The following is a 21,979-nucleotide window of genomic DNA, read 5'->3' as shown; positions in this document are numbered from 1 at the left end:
AATTCACTCTCTCTCTGCAGTTTTTTCAATAGCAAAACTCATTTCAGAGTGACACTGTACTATCACTCTTAGTATTGTCAAGCTCACAACCAAGCACACCCATCTCCTCTGAACTGTCCACAGGTGACGTTCAATACTGTGCAATGGCCATGAAGTTGAAAATGTATCCAGTTACACTGAAGTGCTAGGAAGTACCCTGAATTCAATACCCTGAAGTGCAAGAAATACCCTGAATTTCAACAATTGTACTGAGAAGGGCTGCTTTGGGCTGTTATTTTGGATTTGGTTTGCAATTGTTTTTTCTCAAAACAAGCAAGTTTTTGTTTATGCAGTAAAAAAACTCCAGACATTTGATATTGCTATTTATTTCTTTTTAAAAATTAGATAATTCTCAATGTAATATTCTAGCAACATGCTACTAAGTATTCTATACATTCCTTCTTCAAAATAATTAGATCTTGGCAAGGATAAACCAAATAAGAATTACTTTAATAGTACCAACCAGAGTTAAACCAAAGGAGAATTCCTCCCTTGAATCTGACATCATATTTATGTAAAATTGCACCACTCATATTTAATACTGTGTTGTCTTATATAACTATTCAAATACAAATATTTAATTTCTCTGATAGAAACATTGTGTGTATATTTTTTTGTCTAATTCAGAATAATAAAATAAAAATTTCCATGGGAATTAAGAAGTTTCAACTAGAGTTTCATATGGCAGGCTTTAAAATAGTGCCTGAACCAGTTATTCCACAGAGTTCTTGGTTAAAATCTGCACACTTTCAGTAACTATTTCCAGCAGTGCAAATTATGTGTCCTTCAAAAAGTTTTAATGAAAGCAATTTAATTAAAACTGGTTTGACAACCTGAGTATGCAAAGTCAAACCACAGGATACTAAATACTTTTTGAGATTTGTTTGCTTATCTACAAACAGAACTTCCCTCCAAGATCCCATAGAGCAGAAACAATTGTGGTAGCAATTAAAAGATTTTCATTTGTCAGATTCAAGGTCACTAGTTAAATTATTCAGTCAGTTTTACTTCCAGCAAAGACAATCTCTTACAGGCATGTATCGTTTTGTACGTTGTTTCCTAAATTGTTTAGAAGCACACTCTTATAGTCTCTATTTTATGGTGTTGTGCTTTTTTACTTATTCATCTGTACCAGTTTTAGCTGAAAATTATTGTTCAATTTGTACAAATCACCCATAATTTAAACTGTATAATTACATTTCATGTAATCTCACAATTTCTTTGGGTAATTAAGTGATTCTCTACAGCTTTTTTATCAAAAAAAAAGAGCAATATACAACTAATGAATCCCAGTAGGATTTTCCCCCCTCACAAGCACTGACATTATTTATTTAAACACACTGAACCAAATCCTTGGGCATGTCTGATGAGTTGTGCAGGAATCAGACATGCATGCAAAATGGCTCAAAGCTCACCTGTCACAAAGGGCCAGATCCTATATCAGGGCTATATCCTCTTCACAGAGAAAGGGAAAATTAAGTGTGAATGTTTAAATTACATCAGCTGTACAGATACAGTGGACCTTCAAGCAGAAGGAAAGCCCAGTAGTATGCCCTCTTATTTAAATTCCCCAGCATTTACTGTTTTATTTTAGGAGCGCATATGGAAAGGATATATGGAACTCTATAGCACCAGAGGATTGTACTTAAAATCCTCTCGGGGCAAATTACACTGAATGTAGGGCCAGTTTAGGGCTGGTATTTTAATTTTCAGTAGCTATACTATTCTAGAGGATCTAGCCTGTATCATCATAGTGCAAATGTAACCTCTTCTATAGATATCTTCTGGTAACAATCAAACAATATAACCTTAGAATAAGAGGTACACCTTGTTAGTGAGGCATGGTACATGGACTCTGCTATGTACCCAGGCACCTTCTTTCATTGCTGAACCATCCACTTTTCAGAAAATATTTTAAAAATAACATTTCCTTTGATAATATTAAAAGTAGATGATACGATTTTTTCCTCAGTAAATTAATAAAGTACAGTATAAACTGATTTTTCCAAAGTCATTTCAGTTTAAAATGGGCTGAGAAAAGTTACAATGTTTAATGATAATTTCAGAAGAGTACCTGGTTCACAAACATTTTTTTTTTGTAATGAGAAAACTGTCTGTAATCAAAAAAATAACCACATTTTCAAGTGATTTGCAGACCGTATTTTAGGTGCCACCACCACCTGCAGTTATGATGATGATGCTTTGTACCAACAGAACAGTGTCCTACTGATGATCAACATTCATCCTCTTCATGCGATGAAGCAGGGCATCTTTTTCCATTTGGACCTCAGCAAGAGCCATTTTGGCTTTGGCTAGTTCCTGTTTGAGACATTCATTTTCTTCAATAAGCTGAAATGAAGGGGTTAGAAAAGAAAGCTATTAGCATAACTCCATACTGATGACTTTTTCCATTTCAGTAACTTCTAAAAAACCAAACGCTCCCATTCATTGCTGGGTGGAGGTTTGCTGAGGCTGAGCCAATTGCAACTGATTCTCAGTCAGTGAGCATAGAACATGGAGAGAGTTAATGCAATCAGCTCAAAAGGTGGGATAGATACTGTTTCAGCTGTGCCATTTCCATTCTGGAATGGAATTCTTATCCAGTGAGAAAAACAGCCAAATTAACGTGTGGGTTCTGTCATCATCCATTCAAAATCTGAGCATGACTGATAGATCAGTACAGGTCTGACCAAACAGCTAAGTCCCTTGTCTTTGGTAGCTGTATTGTACAGGAATGAAGAAGATGGGGAGAAGAAAACTCCCTTGTAAAATTCCCTCTGATATAAAGGAAAAGAGTCAGTGTGCAGTGTAATATTACACTATTTAGAAAGCAGTGTTAAATTGCTGAACTACACCATAATATCCACGATCCATATTTTCCATCTCCAACAGATTTCTAAACAAAAGTGTATCACAGGCCCACCCCCAGATAGCCTTACAATCATGATTAATAATCATTGTAACATAATTTTGAGGAGGGCAAGGTGAAGTCAAAATGAGTTTTTTATACCTCATTTTTAAGGAAGTCAGATGAATCCCTGCTTGATTTAGAAGGTCTGGGTGTTTCCCAAGTAGTTTGCGTGGCTTGGTCCTGTGTTTTATGTTCAACAGATCCCACTGATTGCTGCCATGTGCTGCTTGAATTCTTCATCTTTGACACATCATTTACTTTTTGATTGTCTGTATTACAGAAATAGTGTGCAGGGGTTTTGTCAAAAATTTTTTAAGCTTTATTCTTATCACTACAAAATTAAATCCATCTAAAATAAATATACTTATAATATTAAGTACATTAATATTTGCCTCTCAAAATCAAATTTAAGAATAAAATTTAATTAAAACTCATAACCTTTTAGAGGAAGAAAGAAACAATATGTAACTTCTAGACTGAAGAAAATAAACACATTTTTATACCAACCTGTATCATCACCACAGAATATGCACTCTGAAAAATCAGAAATTTGAGAACTATTGATATTGCTATTAACATACTGTCTCCAGGTCTCTCTGAAGACTGCATTTACATTTAAAGACACAGTGAGATAAACCTGCAGAATCAAGTTTTTAAATTAGAAAATAACCTTAACTACTTGGCATTAAAGAAGCTTTCTAGCATTTGTAACTGAAGTACACTAAATCACATATATAGACTGTTGTACATCAAGGGAAGAAGTCATTGTCTTACAGTAGTTTCTACTACTACCTGCAACACAAAACAACAAAGACAGCAACCACCTGTATCTGTATAGAAAGGCAATTTTTTTGTTTGCTTTGTAGCAACAAAGGAACCCTAAACTTATCATGATGAAGTGATATGCACTGATGAAGCATATCCTGATGACATTATAAGCGTATTTTTTATTTCTCCCAGATTGATTCAACTGTGGGTTATCACAGCCAATACACTATTCAAAAAGGTAATCTTCCTTTTTGTGACTACACTTAGAATGATGGCATATGGCAACACAGCTTACACAAATTATCACCAGTTATCTTTTCATAATTAGTCACAAGTGTGCACAAAGGAAAAAACAGGATTACTGAATTGAGATATCAAGGTGCAGCAACATACAAACCTCTAATGAGAAAAGTGCCATCATCATTTCTTTCTATCCAGAGTATGTCAATATGCAGTTTTATGGGTACCAGCTCAGATGCCTTAAGATTTTCGCGTGGACTGTCATCCTAAAAAACACACATAATAAAAAATGAGTTTACAAGGAAATCAAAATAGATAATTAGGATGTTTATTTAAACCTAAGTGGATTTAATGAAACTTGAGAGGGAATGTTTCAGAGCAGAATTTTATAATGGGATCTCCACTAAACTTTTACTCCCTTTTTTCCCCCCAGGGATCGTTTTAAAGGCTCAAAATAATCTCTGGAGCAAGTCTGCTGAACTCAATATATAGTCCAACTAAAATACTTCAAAGTGTTTTTACAGACATCTCAATAAGATTATACCCCAACTCAAGACATTTGTTAGCTCAGGAGCTGAGTCACAGATAAGAAGTCTGTGCTATATAGTGTCTGATTTTCCCTTGAACTATTTAAAGATTGAATGGGTATAGCTATCATTCTTGAGCAGATTTTGTCTTTTCAAAATTTAGTTTGGGATGACACCAGCTGCAGTTTAGTTATACTACTGTATTTAACAAAAGAGAAACTTCACAGATTACTTCTTTGGGGTCTCCCCAGGAAGTCTGTATAGTTCATCATCCCTGTCAAACAGAATAACGAAGCCAGTATAATCAGAAACTATACATATCAGCATTAAATATGTACCAAGAAAGCTGTTGACTTATAGCTTCCAAAGCTTCTTGAAACAGCATTGATATTGCAGCAGAAAATGCAAACAATAAAATAATCTTTCTCAAATTCCTCCCCTGCCATGAAACACACTGCATGAAGTCTCATGCAGAAAAAATAAAAGAACATACTGCATTGAACAGTCAATGCAGCATACATTTGAATCATATATTCTCACTCTATAATACCCAAAAACTCTACAGAAATGAATCATCTCTATGTCAAATCTGCAGTTTGTCAACCATCATGAGTAACTGCACCATGACTTGTGTGCACTGCTGAGTGAGCACTTTGGTGCTTTTGCTGCCAAGTAGAAGCTTGTTGCCAGTTTATTATTGTACATTCCCCATCTCAAGAAGCTGCTTTCTCAAGAACATTTTGCTTAAGTCTGCCTTCTTGCCAATAAACCAGAACAATCCTGGTTTTAAATGCAAGTGACTATGTGTAAAGGTTTTGCTATTTGCATTTGGGCATTCATGTTTGTGATCCACTGAAATCTGAGGAACAGATTCACAGCTCTTACAGAAAATGCTTATGCTAATCCTGTAGAGGAGGAACAACTCTAAGAGTGCCCAAAGATCCTCAGGAGATGGAAGGGCTGTATCACTGAGGGAAGGAATACTGATGCATTTTGAGTAGAACACAAGACAATTGCCTTTCCAGTCAATAATGATCTTGGCAGAATCAAGACCTTAGCCCCAGATGTAGAACTGGAGCTGCTCTTCCAATCCTCACCTTGTTCAAAGTTTTTATGGGTGATTATTACTGTCCAAAGCAATGTAATAATTCTTTATGTTTGTTTGTTTGTTCTTCTGTTGTTCTACACCCCTCAAAAAAGTGTCCTTATCTTTATATTCAGTGGCTGTGCAGCACAGAACTCACCCTCTTATTTAAATGTCTGAAAGAAAGTCCCCTAAGAGACTTGAACAGAAGTGTCCTCTTAATGTTACTATTTTAAGATATGGTGCTGAAAAATGCACTGTTCACTATCTGTTTCTAGAAGAACATGAAATTTGGGTTGTGTTCAAGTGGTTTGTACTGGAATTCTACAACCCTCCTCCTTATTTTGTACAGAACTTTCATTGCAAGAGCTACCCTCCAACTAGGGGAGAGAAATAACCTTTAAAATCCATGGTTTGTAATTAGAAAACATATCCTTTGCTAAGCAAAAAAACCCAACCAGAAAAACCCACATTGTCCCTCTAGAACCTTACATATAAAATTTCCAGACACCGTCACTCTAGAAGAAAGATTTGGGAGAGAGGGAAAAAGTATAAAATATTAATTCATACAAATAGCTTGTTCATGCAGAAAATTCCCCTCCAGGCATACCACAGAGCTAACCAAATCTATGGATTTTAAAATTGTTTTAGTGTTATCTAAAGACCTTTCAGAGTATGATAGCAGTTTCTTTGAAGTTAACTGTATCCAGATTAGTACTTTATCATCAAAGAAACAAGAACACAAATTTTTTTGGAGCAGCCAAGTATCTCATTGTTAACATACTTTTAAATTAATCCTTGCATTAGAAACTTTTATCTTCATAGGCATCACTTCTGCGACAGTTTCATCTTCTAGAAAATGCTGAATGTTTGTGAGAGAAGATGTTAGAAATTCAGCACTGAAGTTCTCCACATGACACTGAAGAAACCCATTTTTTACAGCTAGCAGGGAATGTACAACAGCACTAGGCCCGCTTTCCCATCTCAGACTAATCTCAGGTGATGAATTAACAGGTCCAGCCACAGATTTACAGTCAGAACCTGTTGCAAAAAGAAAACAAATTTGCATTAAAATTTTGCAGTGTACAGAAAATCAATTATGATGTAATTATTTCTGCCTTTATTGTCCAACTGATTTTCCAAAAAGTACCATAGAGTTATTATTCATAAAAGGCAGTGTTGCAAATACAGAACTTCAGAGCAAATTTCTAAGTATAGCACTTCAAATTACAAAAATAAAGAGTACATATAAAGGCTAGTACCTCACTGTGACAAGAGAAAAGACAATGCAGAAGTATCACCTTCCACAAAAAAAAAAAGTTTCCTTGGTGCCTTGACGATGAATAATCAATTATTTTGCACACTTTTCCACTAAGTCATTAAATTTAAATTCAGAAAAACATTAAAGTCACTTCACTCTCTCAGGAAAGCAGGTATTTTCTTGGCAAGGCTGAACTTCCTGACTTAGGAACCATGAGCATCAATGCAGTAAGATAGAGAGTATGACCATACATGAATTACTTGAGTAGCAATAGACTTGAACGTTAAAAAAACTCTGTCACTTTCTTGCTAATTTCAGTATCTTTAAACAATAAGGACAATTACAACATTCAACCTAAAAAGTTCTAAAAACCATAATAAACTAAACTAAAGTAAACTAAAATAAAAATTTAAGGTAACCAGATTGCAAGGCGTGGGCAGTGAGCAGCAACCATTTTTTGTATAAAACAGTTACCCCATGGGATTCTCAAGTCATGTCATCACTATGATGGCTGACCTACAGAAATTATCTCTATGACAAGAAGCACAATCACAGTAACAGAAAAAACAAGCATTGAAATGTGAAAGCTACCTCAAGAAAGAAACTCAAGAAAAATCAACCACATTATGTCAATTCATCATGCAACAGACACTGCCTAGAGCTACAGCAGCCTGACAAGGCAATTGATTTATTTTCCTATTTGTACATTAATTGGGTTCCTCTTCCTGTACAGTGTGCAGGTTCATGGATGACCTGGCACAGCAGCAAAGTCAGGACTTGTGCACTTATCTACTGGCATTAGAGTGGGGTTAGATGGACACACTGTTGATCTGGGTTGATAAAGACTAATGACAAGATGTACATGAGAACCTTCAGCCTCTGCTGTGGACCAGAATCTCTCCCTTTGTTACCTCTGTGAATAGACGTTTCCACAACACTGACAGCCACGACTCCATCCTTCCATCTTTCCAATGTTTGAGAAGTGCTAAATCTCATATTCCCCTTCCCCACAAAAACCCACCCCAAAAACCAAGCAACCAACCAAAACCATACTTCAAGTATCAACTATCTTTTTAGTCTCAGTCCAGACAAAAGTGGATAAACTACCAGCAGCCCAGGAGAAGAAAGGACACTCTCCAGACAGAAGAACAATGACCACTCTGTTCAATGAATCTCTGCAACTGGTTTGGGAAACTTTGTTTCCCTCAAGGATCCATATACTTCCCACACATACAGATAAAGAAATAAGCAGTAGCTGCCCTAAGTATTTCTGCCCCTGAAAAGAGTGCCTGCATCATTGCTGGAAGGATCTAAAGCACAGAAAAAGAACAGAGGAAAAGAACACACATTCAGTCTCAGCCTTGAGTCAACTTTAGTTATCTTCCAGATACCTGAAAGGGGCAGAGTCAAGGGAAGATGAAGTAAAAAATGCTTTAAAAATTTGGAAGCTGCTGTGAACTGCTGTTGCCTTCTAACAAACAGGTTCAGCATGGTAAGATCTCAGTAAAAGCACAGCCCTCCCACAATACTTCTGCCTTACTCCATTCCCTCCTTCTTTTAGTTTTGCTGCAAGGTAAGATCAGATAAAGTAGCAGTCCTGCATCTAGTCCTGCAGGGAATTGCACAGCTGCCATGTAGCCCTCAACTTAGTCCAGCTTTTAGCGACATTCTTCCCTTTTTACATCTACTGCATTAACAGTATAGTACATTTTAAATGGTTATTTTCATCCAGAACATCTTGGAGACTGTAATTATAAGTTGAGTATTCACTGCATTGCATGGTTCCTCAGATTACTGGTTTCAATTGTTAATGCAGGACTTGAGAAAGTTTTATTAAAGGTCTTGAAGAGGGAGGTTGCTTTTATTGGGATGTTATCGTACACATTTGCTCACCTGTTCTTTTAGTTGTATTTTGTTACTATTAACTCTTTTAAACAGTCTCTCTTGATCTGATTCTCAAGCTTTTTCCAAACTTTTTCTCTTTTAGTTCTAATAGGAATTAATATGGGACACAGGGAGCAGCAGCAGAAGATTCCTGACAGTACAGAAATCACAGTGAAAAGATCAGTGGAGAGAAGATGTACATTACAGAATAGGAGTGACCAGCAATGCATAAAAAACAAAAAAAAAGTGCTGTTGGCTCATCCATTCAGGTACCTGCCAGAAAAAGAAAGGAAGAGATACGAAGTGGAAGTATTTGGAGATTCCAATCATGTTATATCCTTTCTACCCACAAAATAATTAGACAGTGCACAAGCCTCTCATTATCAGCTGAGAAGCATTATCATTATCAGAGGCTCCAGTTGTAGATACAAACAAGAGCAGGAAGGTGGCATGTTCATATTATTTACTCCCTCCCGCTTTTACAGAGGATATGGCAGATAACCAGAAGTCAATTTGCCTGTATGAACTGAAGGTCAGCCATGAGTCCTCCCTGCTGGACCTTCTCCTAGCCTTCAGATGTTGACTACAACATCATGCAACAGCTGCTCAGGCAGCAGCTGCTGGCAGTGGCTCAGCTTACCAGTAAATGTGTTCTTTAGCTAGGGGATCAAAGGTTGTACCACCTCCAAAGCTGAAGCAACTGCTGAACAAAAGCCATGCTGATAGAAGGTTGGAATAAGAAAATGGCAGCCAACAGCTGCTATAGCTATTTCCTCAGAAAGGAACTGAATGAGAAGCTGATGCGTCAGGGATCTGCCCCAAAAACCCTATAGTGCAATAGAGCTTACATCCAGCAATCCATGTAGAAGGCTGGCAGAGGGGAGCAGATCAGCCTGTGACACGAGCTGCCACACCAATACATCATGACAAGGAAAACACCTCATCCATGAGAACTCGTTTTTTCTGGCAAAGTGTGTATATATTGTACTCATGCCCAAGAACAGCTCTGAAAGACACTGGCTGATCTAGCTGTGCAAATATTTGACATGAAACTACACTCTTTGTATTAAGCTTAAAAGAACCAAAGACAACCAACCAACAAAACCCCCAAAAACCAAAACAAACAAAAAACCCAACCCAAACCAAACTAAAAACAGTTGTTTGTCTTTAAAGCTCATATTTCCTGACAGAGGAAATGTTTAAAATTTTCTTAAACCACATATTATAAGCCTGCTTAAACAGTGTGTGTTATTTAATCTAGAGAAACTGATCTTGAAAAAAAAAGAAACGTTCCTTCAAAGGAAGGTACATAAAGCAAAGTACTATTAGAGTCATAAGGAGTTCCATCTTCAGGAAACAGTCACACAATGCAATGTGTCGTGGTTCCACCCCCCAGCAGCCAGGCTCCACACAGCCTCTCGCTCACCCCCCACCAGTGGGACTAGGGAGAGAACTGGAAGGGTAAAAGCCAGAAAACTCGTGGCTTAAGACAAAGACAGTTTTAATACAGAAAACAAAATCCAAGAACATAGCCCCATACCAGTCATTATGAAGACAATTAATTCTACCTCAGCCAAAACCAGCTCATAATGCAGCTTACTTCATTTTCAAAAAAGCAAACTAATGACCAGAATTCAATGCAGTGCACCTTTTAACCCACATGATCATACACAGTTCCATTTATTTATTCTTCCTTTTTAATGTATGGCAATGAAGAAAGAAATCAGAGTTCTAAACTAGCATAAAAGGGATGCTAGTCTAACATAAAACTGTGTTTGCATTTTTATTTACTTGGATGAAATGTTTCCAGCTCCAATTTCAACACACTGAATGTTTAGTTCTTACCAACAGTTCTGTTGCACAGATATTGTCGAACACCAATATTTCCTAGTTGGTTTGGTATCACTTGGTTGACCTGTAAGCATATTTCTGTGTCTTCTCCTCTGATGTCAATTTCACCATTAATACCAAATACTTGAAAAACCACAACAGACATCTGTCAACAAAACCCAGATAAAACATAAAATGATTTTACAGAGATTGTTTGTAAGGTATGTCTAAACCTTTTCCATCACAAAAGGAAAACAACCCTTTGTATTGAAAATCCTTGCTCACAGAGAAGCAAAAAGTTTTCTCATTTTTTTATTCTTTTCTTTTTGTATGCATTAGCTTCATAATGGATTGCTCAACAGTCTGTCCAAAAGACAGACACTTGTACTGATGCCAATTCAGAACTGGCTAGAAAAGCCATGGAAGTGAGATAGTTTCCTTACTGACAGAGAAGCATATGACCTATGTGATACCTGAAATGTCAGGTATCTGACATTACCTACAACTGCATTCAACTTTATGCATATCATAAGCACAACCAAGCACTTGCAGTGCTGAATCAAACCAGGTTAAAAAGCTAGGATAGGCTACTAAACTTTGGTCACCTGCATAGTAGTCGGCCCTTTTTCTCTATTTACAGAGTTGCAGTATTTTTAAAAAAGAAGTAGAAGCCAGTTTTAAGTCAGCTTTGGTATCAGAAGATGTGTATCCATCATCATTACTAATATTTTGGGTTCATTTTTCTAATGACTCAAAAAATCACCTCTAAAAGGAGACATTTTAGTATTGCTTTAAGGTTGAATTTACAGAATCATGTGTTCTAATGGAATTCAATAACATTACCATTTCTTCACTAGTCTCATGGGCATTTTCTGAAGCAGCACTCATGGCATCTGGAGATGACCCATCACAATTTTCCATCACTGTGCCTCCTTCGTGGACATTTTCTGATGGGCTTTGATAGTTTGCAGCTGTAATACCTTCCAAATACACATCAGAAAACATGCAAAGTTAGCACAACATAATCACTCCTACATTAAGAATAAAGTCAGTGTCTGTTAGTGAATGCACACATTAACTCATTTTTTAATACGAGTTGAGTGGCTTATTAAACAAATATTTATGACTGAACTGCCAAATCCATTCCTCTTACAGAGAGTTCCAAGTTCTAGATGCTAATCAAAAGTAAAGCAGGATATAGTGACAAAACCAATACAGCACTCTACATGCACTGTTAAAAAAAACTGTGAGGGCATATTTTAGTCTTCCAAATCAAATAATATAAATGTGATGCAGCCAGAAAAAAAAATTCCAAGTTGTGTACCTAAAATACTGCACAGTGCCTTTAGAGCAGATGCTTGTCTTTTTAGAGAAGTAAGCTACATATCTTTTCATTAGAGCAATCATAATCATGATAGTGTTTCCTTGACAACTGAAAAGCATAGATACTTAAGCAGCAGTTAAATATTGTTTAACAAGCTAAAAAGACATATAAAGCTTATTTAAAATGGAAAATGTATTTCATGGCATACTCCCACATAAGCACATGCAGGAATACTCCTACAATTCAAATATATAACAGGCTTGCAAGTGAAACAGTCTTCTCATTATTGCTCTAGACTGAAGAGAAATCCCACAGAAAAAAAAAACAGTCTTATGCAAATTAGAATTATCAGAAAAGAGGTATCAATAAGGTGTTCTTACTCTATTTCCTGACATGGGAAAAATATTTCATCAGTATATACACAGATGAGCAAAAATTGGACAAATACCTGCTATTAGACAGTCAATACTTGGGAAATAGTACTTGAGGGATGAACTGCAAGGAGACTACCAAACCTATCTGACTGGTAATCAGCACAGTGAGCATTAGTGAAAATTCGTTTCTTTTTCATCCACTTCTAAAATGAAAGCTTCTTTACCACTTCAAGTGTAACACTGATTCAGGCTCCAACCTGTAAGTATTGCAGCCAAAGCAGTTGCTTTCAAGCATAGCAAGGAACAAGTTCTGCCTAATTCAGATTTGCAACACAGCACTTCAATGCTTTTACTTTCCTTAAGAGAGGAAAATTAAGCAGTGTTAAAATTAAATGGTGCGGCTTAAGTAGTGCACATTATTGCTTTCCCCTGAAATTATATATGGTGAATACACTTGATGTTGCTGGTGAAGGTAACAGAAATAGTCTTGTAAAGTATCCAGGATTTGCTGGACTAGAAACCTTTTGAGCATGACTTTAATAACAAACAACATTTTCATGTATTGCTTAAAAATATTTTGTGGAACCTGCTTACCCTTCTCCAGAAAGCTTTGACTGTCACTTCCATCACTCTCTATCAAATGATCCTCTAGCATCATACTATCAATAGAGATGGTATCCAGAGAGACTTGTGATGGACTTCTCTTCATATTTTTGTAAGAAACAGAGAATGCAGGGAGGTTGGACGAGCAGCGTTCCTTGGGCTTAGCACTTTTAAAATATAAAGATATGAGGAAAATATTATTTATATTAAATAATGCATAGAAGTTACATTAAAAATTCCTCTAAACCAAGCAAGATATAAATGAAAAAGTCTGATTATTCAATAATCCTTTGACAAGACAAGGTAAATGTAGAAACAACACATATTCATATAGGTATATATGTCAATACTTCTCTCAATACGTATTTCCTAACACAAACTAAAAGTAAATAGTTTAAATCAATTAATTAACACTTCATTTTAACTTTCACTGAACGCTGGATACTGCATAACTTTTTACATGCTTTAAAAATTTTCATCTACTAGAACACAGAATCACAGAACAGCCTGAGTTGGAAGGACCATCGAGACCACCTCTTAAGATGTTCCCTTCCTGACTGCTGAAAGTACTGGAAGTCTGTGGCCAGCAAGATTTCTAAGTCTTTTCAAAGAGTAGGAAAACTGTTTTAGTATTAATTTTCTATACCTTGAAGAAGACTGGGATGCAAACATTTTAACTGAAGTCACTTTGTCTTTGTTGATTTCAAGCTCTTCAGATTCTAAGGCAGTTTCTGTTTCCAAGTCAGCGACTTGGTTAGGACAGCCTTCAGTTGTACCTTCCTGCTCATTTAACTTATTTGAGAATATGTTTCTGTCATCCTCTTTATCAATGAAAAATTCAGTAGAATCTTCTCTCTTATTTAGAATGGACACCGAATCCCTAGGATTCAAACTACTTTTCTCACTTAGAGGTCCACAGACCTCTTCAGAATCACTTCTACTAAAAAGTCCACTGCTTCCTCCTTCACTTGTATCTCCCAAACCTTTATCTGATGCATCATCGGAAAATGACATTGCTTTCTGAAAATCTGTATTACTGTCTGATTTAAACAAAAGAGGATCTATTAAAATTCCTTTATTAACTTCAGCATTCAGAGGCTTGCAGTCATTTACATAACCAAAATTAGTAATACTGGCTTCCACTATCTTACTACCAACTAATTTACTCTCTGAAGTAAGAGTTTCCCCATTTCCCACAGGGGAGAGTTCTGATGCCATGGTACTTCCTTCTTCCTCAACAGGAGATTTACAAGGGTTTCCCTGAGTCACTGGATGGAGCAGTAAGGCTACTTCTGCAGTTTTCAGTAGAATCCCAATGCAGACATCTGTTTGCTTTGCAGGTTTTCCTGTCACTGCCTCTACATCCTTCCTTAAGTTTTCCAGGAGCAATACAAGAGATTCATGGAGAAAGAGCAAAAAAAGATACTGGTAGTGATTGATCTGCACGCTTACATGTTTTTGAACATGGACAAGAACATGTACATCTGCATCAGAGGAAGAGCTTTCAGAAAGCACTCCTGAAGCCTCAGACATTTGAATGCCATTGGTTGAAGGCTCCGTCTCACTGCTGTAATACTCCTTTAGAAGTTTCTTACGTTGCAATCTATTAGAGAGATCACTAGATTCACTTTTTGGAATGTTCACGGCTGTCTGATTACGGGATACAAGCTCTTTTTGTGACTTTGCAAATCTTATTGGCTGACAAATCCAAAGGGAAAGCGGGAAGGAGTCCACAAAGCTTACTGGCCGGCCTTTCCCACTTTTTGTTCCTTCGTAATCGATCCAAAACTGGGAAACATGCATGGCCCAAACATCAGTAGCTGCAGATGTCTTTAATGCATATTTATTCAATTCTGGAATGATATAACCTTTATAAACATCATGCATTTTGGTATCTTGTTCATGAGCATGTCTCTGGAAGATTGGATGTAAAAGATTAAAATTTTTGGGGGACTTAGGAAAAGTGGTGAAATTTCTACTGAAAAATTCAGAGTCCTTGAAGTTCTGAAACAAAGCTTCTAGATCAGAGTGTCTGCAGTTTGGTGAGCATCTGGTATTCGTAGCAATCATCTCTGAACTTTGAATGGAAAGTGCACGAGGTTGATCTTTATGAATTTCAGGTTTGTTTTCAAATGGGATGATGATCTGCAAGGGAGAAATAAATTTTTTCTAGTTAAAACCATGTAGATTAACAAGGTATACAATTAAAGAAACAAAATAATAGCCATGACAGCTGATACAAAGGAATATAATTATAGTTTTATGAGAAATCAAGTACAGTGAAACAGAACAGGGATAAGTTTGGCTCGCACACTAAGATTTATGTTCTCTCTCATTTTTAAGAAGGATGCTTTGGCATCAATATTTGTACCAAACAGAAGGGTCTCATGCTTTTCATCAATATTTGCACAGAAACATAAGGGTCTCAGGCTTTTCTTATTTAAAGGTCTTAAATTTAGTTCAGCTATATTAGGCTGAAGTGGCTCATTTCCTCAACTCAAGCAGCTTGGTAGAACGTTTCTTAAAGTGTTTCCAAAATTTATGGCTTTGAAAAACAGAGAATTATAATTTGGAGTTTAATCTGGCATGTCAGATAGGGTTTTTCACCATACCAAGTACTACAGTATTTTATTTCTTTGTTAAGATACAAGCAATCAGTTAGATATGCCACTGCAGGTAATATTCTTAATATTGCAGAATTTAGATCAGGTATTTTTGACAATTATCTGATAATCATAATATATTTGTTTCATCAGGAAAATAATAATATATCTCAACTCCTAAGAACAACAAATAGTTCAGCACACTGTAATTAACTTGCATATTTTTAGTGCACATTTTAAAGTAAACTTATTTTATGCCAAATCCTGAATCTTAAATTGTTAATATGAACCTTGGTCACTCTAGTTTGGCTAATATCAGTGACACTGCTTTCTATCACAGTATCTCCATTCTGAACCTAGAAAGCAGGAGTAAAAAATCATCCCTAAAGACACAAAGATGGGGGTAATGAAGCTTCTTCATTTAAACACAAGGACTCAGGAAAAAAAAAAACTAAATAAAATAATTAACCACTCATCAATTCATCATTTGCTTGAATAAAAATAATGCTGTTAATACAGGGTGACATCATTAATTCAAATCAAGGTTTGAGAGATGTTAGAATACTTTTATCCTCTCGTAGTTTAGTAGGCTATTCTCATATAATTGTTCAATATCAGATTAATCTGTACTTGCAGATTTCCAGTTGTTTGCTCTTAATAACTGTTTCTATTCAGTACAAACCATGTCCTTGTAAAGTTCCATTAAGAATGTAGCAAGAGGTTAGAAACATAACCATCTCTCCATATGCTGACTTTTTAGAGCCCTTGAAACCTCTCCTGTGGGCTCCACTGAAGAGACTAATTCTGTTCACCTCTGAATCTTGCAAACCATACAATGAAATGCCCAATGCAAACAGGGTTTGGGTGGGAAATTTATCTGCTCCATACTCCTTTTTTTTACAAAGAAGCAGAAAACAAGAGAAGCAAAAATTTGATGTTCAGCTGCATTAACAAGCATCACTCCTCTGCAATAAACAATCAGAGAACTCATGTACCTGAACTACACTAACAGCCAGCATGAAATAGAAAATGGTGAGAGTGGGTTTTGGAGAAGGAAATAAACCTTCAGATGAACTGCTTTCTTTACTCTAGAGCATTCATCGACAAGACAAAAGAGCTTTGATATAATACAACTAGAGGAACAAGGGAGGACCCTTGCATAAATATAGAGTACAAATATTAATTTTTCACTCGTTTTTTTACTTTAGTGCTCAATTTCTTTTTAGCTCTGCTATGCCAAGTTCGCTGACCACAGGGAAATAATTTGTTAGTATTCCCACTCAGATCTTCAATACAAAACCAAAACACCCAAACCAAAATACCAGGGCACAGATGAAGGACTACAGGAAACAAGATGTCTGTCTTCAAAAAATCATATTCTGCAGAGTTTTTTAGAGAAGCATTTTTTCATTCATTTAGGTATTTGTAAGAGAATAACAAAAGAAATAGTCTTGCAAAGAACCACAAAACCCCTACTCAATGACAGCATACCTTTAACATTAGTCCATCCACTCTCACATCAACATGTTCATCTGATTTTGAATTGTCATTTAACTTGTACATGGCCATGAACTGAATAAGACTCTGTTTCAAATCCAACACAAACTGGTTTAGCCAAAGAATACTTCTCTGATCCAATGTGAACTGTAAAGCATTCAGCTGGCCATACAAATTTGGACACGGAACTAAAAGAAAAAAAAAGGAAACCATGAGAATAAGGAAAATGTTTATGGGTTGGGTTTTCTTTGGTTTTAAACTATTGCAAACTTACATTTTCACCAGAGAGTACTTTTCATCAGAGAATGAACAGAAACCCAGTCCTTTAGTCTCAAGGAAGAATTGTTAGGGCATACCTGAAGTGATGCTTCCTTCCCTCACTCCAAGAAAGTAACTGAATTTTTGAGTGTATAAAAACTAAGAACAGAATTAAGTCTGAAGAAATGGGGAGAATATTCTCATTACAGAGGAAAGGGAAGACCATGGAAATCTGCTGTCCTCAAGTTCCATCCCCAAGAAATCCACTAACATTTCTGTATATAAAACAAGGCCAGCCACAGAAGACATTCCTACAATAACTCCAGCAGTTCTTCAGTGCATTTTAGGTATTGTTGCAATAGTTTGAGTTCTTTTATGTAGTCAGACAGTGAAATTACAGAAACAATATGTGGACGTTGGAGAATGAATAATTCATGTGCCAGTAAAAATGTTGCAAGTGTTTTCAGACTGAACAACCATGTTTATATAAACCAGTATTAATAGGAGTTTGCAGGAGTAAGCATTGTGGAAACAGAGCAGTCTTGTGCTCTATCCATTTTAGAAAGCTATTACCTATTTCCAAGCTTTAAGCTTCAGAAAGGGGAAAGTAACACACAGAATTTATGCATCAGTACAACAACAACAACAACCAAACAAAAAAAACCCAAAAACATAAGAAAGTCTTACTAGGAAAATCCTTTCCATCTGGGTAGTAATATTCAGTGAATTCAATATGAATAGCTGGCATTTCTGGTGGAAGATAAAGTGACTTTTTATTGCAAGAAATCAGAGGTTTAGGGGAAGAACGACACTGGTCTGCTGTTGAAACCTGTAAGTGATAAAAAATTATTTCATTAACACATTCCACTTTTATGAATGATTAAGCATTTGTAGTTGCATGGTACTGTCCCTAGTAAGGTAACATTCCACTGCTCTTGGGTGTAGGCCCCCAAACAACATAACACAAAGTACAACACAAAGTGCTGATGAACAGTGACAAACACTTAACTGCTTTGAAGCAGAAATGACTCACATAGAAGAGTTTCACAAGAAAACTGTTCTAAAGGTACCAGATCCCCTTCCTTCATACAAGGCAAGAGGCAGCAGGTAAGTTTCAAAGGTGTCCAGCAGAAGTCTAGAATGATCTGATTTTTTATTGCAAATACTACAGCTCCTGTTTAAGCATTTATGCTTGGATGGAGTGTACTTCCATACAGTCTGGTCTAGATAAGGGATAGATAAGCTAGATAAGTTTATTACACACATTAGGTAGTTCTTGTATTGTCATAAGAACAAATTCCAGTAGACAGGTTGACTCTCACACTGTGTGTCAAGCAAGGTGTTCAGCATGCACCTGGCAGAGATGTGTATGCTTGGATATGCCTGAAGGTCTGCTTCACAGGAGAATCAAGATGCTATGGAACAGTAATCTCCATTTCTGTTTCCTTACAATGTAAATTATCAAACAAATAAGAAACCAACATTTGATATATATTTGACCTTAAATTTCACTGAATGTGTCCTAGTTTAAAAAATATGTTGCCAAAACAAAGCTTTTCCATTCAATAGTTAGTAGGTCAAACTGTTAGTTTGAAATTACCCAATGTATTAATATTGAATATATGATGATGTCTACCAGAATTTGCCTGGAAACATGACCTTTATAAGCCTGCTTCACTTTATGTAGCTGTTTTCAAGAGGCAAACATATCTGCATTGACAGACACAAAAATTCAAGTAAAATTATCTATTTAGAAAAATAGCTTTTAGGAAATTGCATAGAAATAATGCCAATTTAAAAATTGAAAATGTGTTTGTGTAGAGAGGAGGAGACAAGAGCAGAAGGCAAATGGAAACACGAACAGTACAAAACAATAGTATAAAACCACTTCAGATCCAGATAAGGCTCCCAGCAGTAATCTGCAATCTCCCACAACACCAGTAGTGACATGGCAGACAAGTGTTGGAAATTGGAAAAAGAGCAAGCAGAAATCACAGTGACAAGGGATACACACTAAACATTTTTGTTAGGACCTGAAATTTAAGAGTAGATAGTCACATATCACTACAATTCTGCCTAATGGAGACACACTCCTTCTCTATTTCACTTGCCTCAGAACAGTCAATCTGGACCACAACCAGAAAATAAAACTAATTCTAACAAAGGGAAGGGGGGTGGAAATGGTAAAAACATCTGTTCAAAATATCACTAGAAAGAGAGTGGCTAGAAAAAGATTTTAAAAACTTAATAAAACCTCTTAACAGTTTTAAATGTACTTTGAAAAATATAAGCATAATATACAAAACCACATATTAAAATATTAGGCACATAAGATAGTACAATGAAAAGATTAAATTCATAATTTGGAGTACAATAGAACTTGGATCCAACACTAAATTGTGATAGGATCACAATTTTAACAAAGCAGAAGCACGTTCATAAAGGTCTACCCCAATAATGAATGGAAAGTCTCATTAATTTCAATGGGCTTCATATTGTCCCTTAAAAACCATAATTACATAACAGTAAGGGTGGAGTTACCCCAGTTTTACTAACTTAAAGAAATGTACCTGATATATATTGAAGTCTGCAAGTCTAACCACAATAGGACTAGACATCAGTTTGCCCTTCGGTTGTTGGGAAGATACAGAGGAAGCCCTAGATGTTCCTTTCGCTATCTGTTCCTTGCCTGTAAGAAAGAATAGTGATGGACTCATTGAAAAGAACAGTCTTTTTTTTGTAGTTTTAATATTTCATGGAAGTAGAGAATTACTGATGTAAAGAAAATACCTGTTTGTAGGTTCTGAGGAGATACAGCAGGTGGTGATTTAGGAGGAGAATCTATGACCTGATCCTTCACAGCCTGCTTAAGTAATTCAACATTGTTTTTGAATTCATTTAATAATTCTTTGGCCCATCCACTTCTGGTTTTAGTGGCATCACTATAATGCATCCAGTGATCACAGCTGTCTCCTGCAAATAAGAGAAATGGAAAAAATATTAGCTCATTTGAAATTTTGCTTTTAATAGGACAAGTTTCCACTATTTCACAAGTATTCTTCGAATTATAAGCTCATTGCATGCTGTAATTATAGAACAACAGCAGTCATACCAGACGTTAAAACAGAAGTTATATATTCCATATACATTCCATATTCCAGGTCTCAGCACTTCACGAAATCACTCAGAATATAGCATTGCCAGCTGCCTTATAACACCACTAACACTCAAAACATCATTGAGTATTTTCAGTTCAGAGAAATCTTACAATACATTAATGTCATATGTGAGAACATGCAAAAAAATGTTCAGTTGAAAAAAAAAGTTGAGAGCAAGTAACAGAACGATGTTCTCATGCTCACTTTTTCCAAGCTTATCTTTCCTGCCAGAACTGTGTCCTAAGAAGTTCCTGGTCCCTTTCCAGAAATGTATTCTTTTTGTCTTGGTTCTCTAGCACCTTTATGGCACACAAACAACAAGGTAAGTTCAAGAAGTGCTGCAGCACACACAGCCTTAAAAATCAATCCCACTGGAAATTCTTTTGTTCCTGCTTTCAATTCCAACACGTTTCTGTTGGTCAAGCATTCAAACCTCTGAAACAAGTCGTGATATCTTCAAGTAGTCTCTGTAAAGACATTCTACTAACCTGTTCAATAATAAGGATGCAATAACAACTAACTTCTACCAGTTGGTACATCAATCTTTAAATACTGCCATGTGAAAATTTACTTTATTTGGGACTTAATGAGTTTTGGATACTTATACTGGGGATAAGCAAGTATGTTTGCTATTAAAATAGGAAAATTATTTTGGAAAAAAAAAGCGATTTTACATCCAAATGCAAATATTGCAGCATTAAATAAACTTTTAGGCTGGTGCCTATCACAAGAGATCACATTTTTCCCCACCCTTCTTCACAGTTATCTTTGTCGATTATCATTTTTATAGCTAAGGAAGAAGATAAAGGAACAGGGAAAAAAACAGAGAGGGAACAAAAGGACAAAGACGCATTAGCCTGAAGCCCATGACACTGGGATTCTCCAAAACAAGGCTAGCAGCATGGGGTTACTCCAAGCACATGCAAACAGACTCTGAAGGATCTACAGGACTTTGTTAGCAACACCATAGGGAAAGCTCTAACACCCCTTCTGGGAAGCCGGTTTGGGCAACTGCCTCTCTGGAGTACATGAACACTACTAACACATGCAGCAGCATGCGGGAGCAGAGCCACCACACCCCTGTATGCAGTCGCATGGCTGTGATCTCGTGAGGATCACAGACACGTGGTGAGACAGCACACACAACTGAAATGCTGCAGGGGATGAACACAGGCTTTTGGGGAGCATAAGAGGGCAGGCAGGGCAAGACCAGTAGGAATAGATGGAGCTCAGCCTTGGTATGGATCACCAGTCAACCGAGTGTTTACAGGTTGGGAGTAGAGGCAGACTAACATGAATGATGACGTTGTGGATTTCTGCTCCAGACCATCTGATTAGGAAGATGATCAGACCCTGTTTTGTTGTCACATGCTCTGTAATGTACCCTCTTTTAAAATTTTTAGATTTCTACTAGAAATTATTTATGAGAAACACTTTTCTCATAAATACTTTTTTTGTAAGAAACACTTCTTTTGGAAATGGCTAAGATTTTTTTAATAACATTGCTTAACAAAAGGCTACAAATTGAGCCTCTACACACTGACATTCCTGTTCAGCAAAATAATGTAAAAAGCAAAACACTGATTGGAAATGGACATAAAATGATAGCATTCTATAT

General features: G+C 36.4%; 1 protein-coding gene across 2 annotated transcripts in view; it reads right to left on the bottom strand.

Moving 5' to 3' along the window:
* Positions 1-349: 349 nt before the first annotated feature.
* Positions 350-21,979, bottom strand: part of UHRF1BP1L (UHRF1 binding protein 1 like) — a 47,366-nt gene continuing 25,736 nt past the window's right edge. For both annotated transcript variants that reach the window (XM_030959752.1, XM_030959754.1), the window contains 12 exons: positions 19,994-20,176; positions 19,774-19,892; positions 17,891-18,032; positions 16,940-17,133; positions 13,492-14,990; positions 12,837-13,012; positions 11,388-11,524; positions 10,560-10,710; positions 6,354-6,610; positions 4,116-4,224; positions 3,050-3,219; positions 350-2,388 (listed from right to left, as the gene is read on the bottom strand). In XM_030959752.1, the coding sequence (XP_030815612.1) occupies positions 2,263-2,388; positions 3,050-3,219; positions 4,116-4,224; positions 6,354-6,610; positions 10,560-10,710; positions 11,388-11,524; positions 12,837-13,012; positions 13,492-14,990; positions 16,940-17,133; positions 17,891-18,032; positions 19,774-19,892; positions 19,994-20,176 (3,263 nt within the window). In that variant the 3' untranslated portion in view covers positions 350-2,262. The remainder of the gene's footprint in view (positions 2,389-3,049; positions 3,220-4,115; positions 4,225-6,353; positions 6,611-10,559; positions 10,711-11,387; positions 11,525-12,836; positions 13,013-13,491; positions 14,991-16,939; positions 17,134-17,890; positions 18,033-19,773; positions 19,893-19,993; positions 20,177-21,979) is intronic.

Source organism: Camarhynchus parvulus, chromosome 1A, assembly GCF_901933205.1.
Source record: "Camarhynchus parvulus chromosome 1A, STF_HiC, whole genome shotgun sequence".
Taxonomy (NCBI): Eukaryota; Metazoa; Chordata; class Aves; order Passeriformes; family Thraupidae; genus Camarhynchus; species Camarhynchus parvulus.
Note: the sequence above shows the minus strand (reverse complement) of the source record. Positions and strands in the feature narration are given on the sequence as shown.